Genomic DNA, 5,121 nt, shown 5'->3' on the forward strand with positions numbered 1-5,121 from the left:
TAAATTAAATGAAGTTTAATTTAATTTAATGATATTTTAAGATAAGAATAAAATATATAAAATGAAACTAGAATATTCTAGCTGAAATTCAACTAAATTTTTTGAAATAGATTGAAATTTAAAATAAAATAAAAATTATTTAATTTTTTAAATTGATATAAAATGTTTGAAATTAACAACAACATTATCCAATATCCACTGAAATGATTTTTGTTACGTGTGTGTGGGGACATTAATAAGTGTGTGGGGACATTAATAATTAAAAAGGATAGTTTTTGATAATGGTGTGAGTAAAAACATATTTTAAGTATGTTTGTTAATGAAAAGGGATTTTTAATAAATTATTTTTTAGTAAAAAAATTTAGTCTATATTTAAAAAATATTTTATTTTTATTTTAGATGTAAAATGTTTTTTAAAAATTATATTTTTTTATTAATCGTAACAAATTTAGTTTTTTTTAATATATATATATATATATAATTTTATTTTTTATATGATTTATTGACTAAGGAATTTTAGATTTACAATTATGTTGGAAAACTCAACAAATTGAATGTCTACGTCTAAGAAAAAAATAATCAACCAGCCTACTTATTAGTATTTTTTTTTTAATGTTGATCAAATTTAACCATGTTCATTATGTTTAAATATTATATGATAGATGAGTTTACGAACTTAATCTCGTCGAATTCACAAGAAGATGAGATTATAACCCTATATGATTGATTTACGAGCTTTTTAATTAATGGATAAGGTAGAATGAATATAAAACAATTATTCCCGTCCAAGTTACTCGCACAAAAATTTGTCTAAATCTTTCCAAAATCAAAGAAACAAGCAAATGGGTACTTTCCCTGCTCTAACAAGATCACTGGGTCATTACTGTATTAAAAAGTCGAGATCCTTTAACTTTCCGAATCCTCACGTTTACAGCAACGGTCATCAGTACCAAACCCATAGAACCCTCCTCATCTTGGACTCCCTGTCCTCTGAATCAGTCAGGCTTCGAAGATTGTCAGATTCGGATTCTGGTAAAATCCCACCTTAAACTCTCTGCGTTAGTGTTTGGTGCTGTACTCTTTTTTGTTTCTGACAAGTTTTTAGATTGTTAAAAAAGTGAACACTTTTGTTGTTAAAACAGGGATTGTCGAGGTTAATTTGGATAGGCCTGCAGCGAAAAATTCAATTGGCAAGGAAATGTTAAGGGGGTTACGTAATGCTTTTGAAACAATTGAAAGCGATATCTCTGCGCAGGTTGTTTTGATTTGCAGTTCGGTTCCGAAGGTTTTCTGTGCTGGTGCTGATTTGAAGGTAATGCATTCTCTCTTCGGTCTTTGATTTTTCTCTTTTTCTCAGTAGTTGGGGATTTTATTTGTTAAATACTTTGCTATGTCGCAAAAGGGCTCATCACAATATCCCAAAAGAAAGAGACTTAATGAAAAGCAACTTGCTTTGAACCGCAGAATAGACCATTAGAAAGTAGAGGAGACTTCATCTCTTTGAGTTTCTAAGTTCTAATCTTAATGTCTAGTTGGGTTGTTAGATTCCCTGTTTTCTCTTTACATGTTACTTTATTGATGTCAAATAATCATTAATCACCAATATCTTTCTTTGAATCTCTTCCTACACTTTTTTGGTTTAACACAATTATGGCAGTGATACCCTAACTAAGTTGCTACCTTGGCAAAGTTTTACTTGCATCTTTATTGGTATTTCTGCATTTTATACCTATACTTATATAGGTCCACCAGGAGATGGTGTTCAATCTATTGTTTTTCTATAAAAAAATTCTATACTTGGGGATATTGGGGCTAGAAGGTTGAAAATAAGGATGGGTGACTTGAATACTCAACCATGATGTTATATATATATATAAAAAATCAGTTGAAGTCGTGTTCATTACAAGTGAGGATAAGAACTTGATCTCCTTTATGAGCTTTCATATTTATAGACTTTAACTTTGAGGCACTCTAAACTCACCTGTGGGCTGTGGCTATATTCTTCGTGTTCAGAAGCACATTCAGGTTTTTGTGATTTTTTTTTTGTTCTTATTTTCCCTTTCTGCTAGGTATTTATTTTTCTCTTGTAAGGATGACAGTATTGATAATATTTCCTCTTGGGGACTGCAAGTCTGCACTTATATTTGGTGGTGAACGATACTTGACAGATCTGTCTTTGATTGGATTGGCAGGAGCGCAAGACAATGACTCCATCTGAAGTTCAAGATTTTGTGAACTCATTGCGATCTACATTCTCACTCATAGAGGTGGGTCCTTATGATGGTCCATATCTTTTCTAGAAGTTATGTTTTTTTGTTACTTGAACATTGTAGATACGGTGATGTGTGAATATGTTTGTGAGAGTGGTCTAAAGGGGTGGGTTCCATATCCTTAGATGAATTGTGTACATGTCATTCAAATTCTAGTTCTTTGGTTTTGCATGAATTCTAGTATCTCTTCTTTATAATTCTATCTCTGACCTTTTGTTTTAAGTTTTGAATTTTGCACGTAGCCAACTCCTTGAAAACTTGTTTCCTGAACTATAGCCCAAAGGCAATTCTGAGATCTATGTATTTATTATAAGATGTATTTATGTCAGAGCATTTGTCCCAATTTCTATCTCCTCCTTAACAACATAATGAGCAGCATGTTTCTGTCAATGCAGGCACTCTGTGTTCCTACTGTTGCTGTTATTGAAGGAGCAGCATTAGGTGGTGGACTTGAAATGGCTTTATCTTGTGATCTTCGCATATGTGGTAGTTGCAGATTTATTCATACATTTGCTTCTGTAAAATATTTTCTTATGTATTATTGTATCTTGATACTCAAAATGTGATTCTTACCCCATATCAATGATTCAGGAGAAGATGCAGTATTGGGTTTGCCAGAAACAGGACTTGCCATAATTCCTGGGTATTTGCTAAATTTGGCTTGTCATTGGTATTTAATTACTGGGAATTGCAAGTTCTTTGCATTTTTTATTTGACTGCTCTTGTTTTCTTTATAGATAAACATGGATGTATTGTACTGTCTCCTCAACTTATTGTTACAGACTAGTATTCTACAATGTAATTTTTCTTATCTATCATTGATGATGAATTGTACATGGAATGGACTTCTGATATGTAACAATTTTTAACAGACATCATTGTGCTTGAAACCTTCTTAAGTTTCATTGGAAATTGGCCATTTAGTGATAGATCATCCTCTTATGGAATCTTTGGTCCTAACAGTGCAGGTGGGACACAAAGACTTCCTAGGTTGATTGGAAAATCACTAGCAAAGGAACTTATATTTACTGGCCGCAAGATTGATGGCAGAGAGGCCATGTCAATGGGTATGTTTAGCTGGTAGCTGCTTTGAATCTTCTTCTTTTTTCTCTTTGATTCATATTTAGCAATGAAGGTGTGCTATGTTGCAGGGCTTGTCAATTACTCTGTCCCTGTTGGTGAAGCTCATTCAAAAGCACTTGAAATTGCTCGGGAGATTATTCAGAAGGTACAGAATGTAAACCTTAAGGATTTTCTCACAGAAAATTATTTAGCACAGAATAACAGTGCAACTCTGCACTCTGCGGAAACTTTGTCATTGAACATGGAAGACTAAGCATCTCTGCTAGAACTTAGAATACTCAAAACTTGTTAGTTTTAAATGTTAATTCAAGATAGGAAATTCTGGGAGGTCTAAAACCTTGTGTATTTAATGTCATGCGTATGCAAAAACTGGGGTCTTGAATCCCAACATTAACTTTCAAACCCATTTTTGGTGGGATTGTGGAAAACTATTGTAAAGCTTTATCTTTGGCGTTGTTGGAACTGCATTGACGATCCTTTATTTTGTGGACTGAATTTGTTCAAAGAGCTCCTGTTGTTAGCTTTGGAGGCTGAATGACTTGATGGTGACCATATGCACAGCATTTCAAGGGTATTGTGTAAACCTGAAGTCATTTTGATGCAGAACAAAGAGCACCAATAACCTGAAGTCATTTTGATGTAGAACAAAGAGCACCAATTTATTACTATCAGTTTGTTGGAAGTTCACTTTGACATGTGTGTACTCTTTTCAGGGTCCAATAGCAATTAGGATGGCAAAAAAGGCCATCAATGAGGGACTTGAGATAGATTTACCATCAGCTTTGGAATTGGAAGAAGAGTGCTATGAGCAGCTCTTGAACACAAAAGATCGCTTGGAAGGCTTGGCAGCATTTGCTGAAAAGCGGAAACCAAGGTACAGAGGGGAATAAAAAGAGAAAAAATGTTCCTGGACAAGTTTCTTAGGATTAAATGCCATTCTTCATACAATTTGTGCCCATGAGCAAATGTGCATGCCAGACAGTATTAAATTTGTATAAATTATTAATAAAGAAAATAGCAAGCATTCATCTTGTCTGTCATAATCAATTTGGTGATGTTTAGAATGTATTGTTGGTTGTTTATTTGTTTAGAAGCTACCTAGTTTCATTAGTGAGTTAATGATATGGAAATCGGCGCAAAACATCTTTTGAAGTGGAGCATTTATTTACAGATGGTAATCTCCTAACATACAGATAATGTCATATAAAATATATTATTGATAGAATTGATAAATCGATGGTTGAGTGAAGACCTTTTCCATATTGCTAGCGAGGGCTTCTAGTGAATATTCATGTATGAGTGGTCCCTTAATGAAGGGGGAAAGTGACATCTCTATAATTTAAAACTGCTGTCGTTTTAGGTTTAAAATACAGAAAAGTAGGAACATATGGGAGTTTTGCAATGCCTTGGAAGTCATTATAAATTTGATAAGTTTTCGGGGTGAAATTAAGAATTTGAAAAACTAGCTTATAATGAAAGATTAAAAAGATTCGCAAAATCAAAACTTGCACTACTGTCAAAATGAGAAACCGGATGTAGAGAAGCTGTTACCCTCGACTTCTACTATAATTTCATTTGCTCATTTTGGTTAACAAGCCAGTTGACCAGGTGTATGGAGTGTTCTCCGCTTCCGATTTGAGATAAAGGTGTTTGACCACTGTTTTAGTCTTTTAGAACCAGCCGAGTTGTTAGAAAGTAGAAAAGTTTCGAGGTTTGGATTCGAGCTTCAATTAGGGAATGATGAGCTTGGGATATTTACGTATTTAAT

The 5,121-nt window shown here is 33.5% G+C and overlaps 1 protein-coding gene across 2 annotated transcripts; it reads left to right on the forward strand.

The window, feature by feature from the left end:
* Window positions 1–681: 681 nt before the first annotated feature.
* LOC105141903 (methylglutaconyl-CoA hydratase, mitochondrial-like) lies at window positions 682–4,430 on the forward strand. 2 transcript variants are annotated; one of them, XR_845472.1, is made up of 9 exons: window positions 682–1,032; window positions 1,143–1,312; window positions 2,193–2,267; window positions 2,666–2,756; window positions 2,862–2,913; window positions 3,234–3,337; window positions 3,422–3,498; window positions 3,860–3,924; window positions 4,067–4,088. XR_845472.1 is itself a non-coding variant. In XM_011049287.1 (8 exons), the coding sequence occupies exons 1-8, from the start codon at window positions 843–845 to the stop codon at window positions 4,241–4,243; spliced, it is 936 nt and encodes a 311-aa protein (XP_011047589.1). In that variant the 5' UTR covers window positions 686–842; the 3' UTR covers window positions 4,244–4,430. The 2 variants fall into 2 exon arrangements, 1 of the variants encoding a protein (XP_011047589.1); XM_011049287.1 differs by lacking the exon at window positions 3,860–3,924 and having other exon boundaries at window positions 686–1,032; window positions 4,067–4,430.
* The last annotated feature ends 691 nt before the right edge of the window (window positions 4,431–5,121 follow it).

This window comes from Populus euphratica, unplaced genomic scaffold (assembly GCF_000495115.2).
Source record: "Populus euphratica unplaced genomic scaffold, PopEup_1.0 scaffold134.1, whole genome shotgun sequence".
Classification (NCBI taxonomy): Eukaryota; Viridiplantae; Streptophyta; class Magnoliopsida; order Malpighiales; family Salicaceae; genus Populus; species Populus euphratica.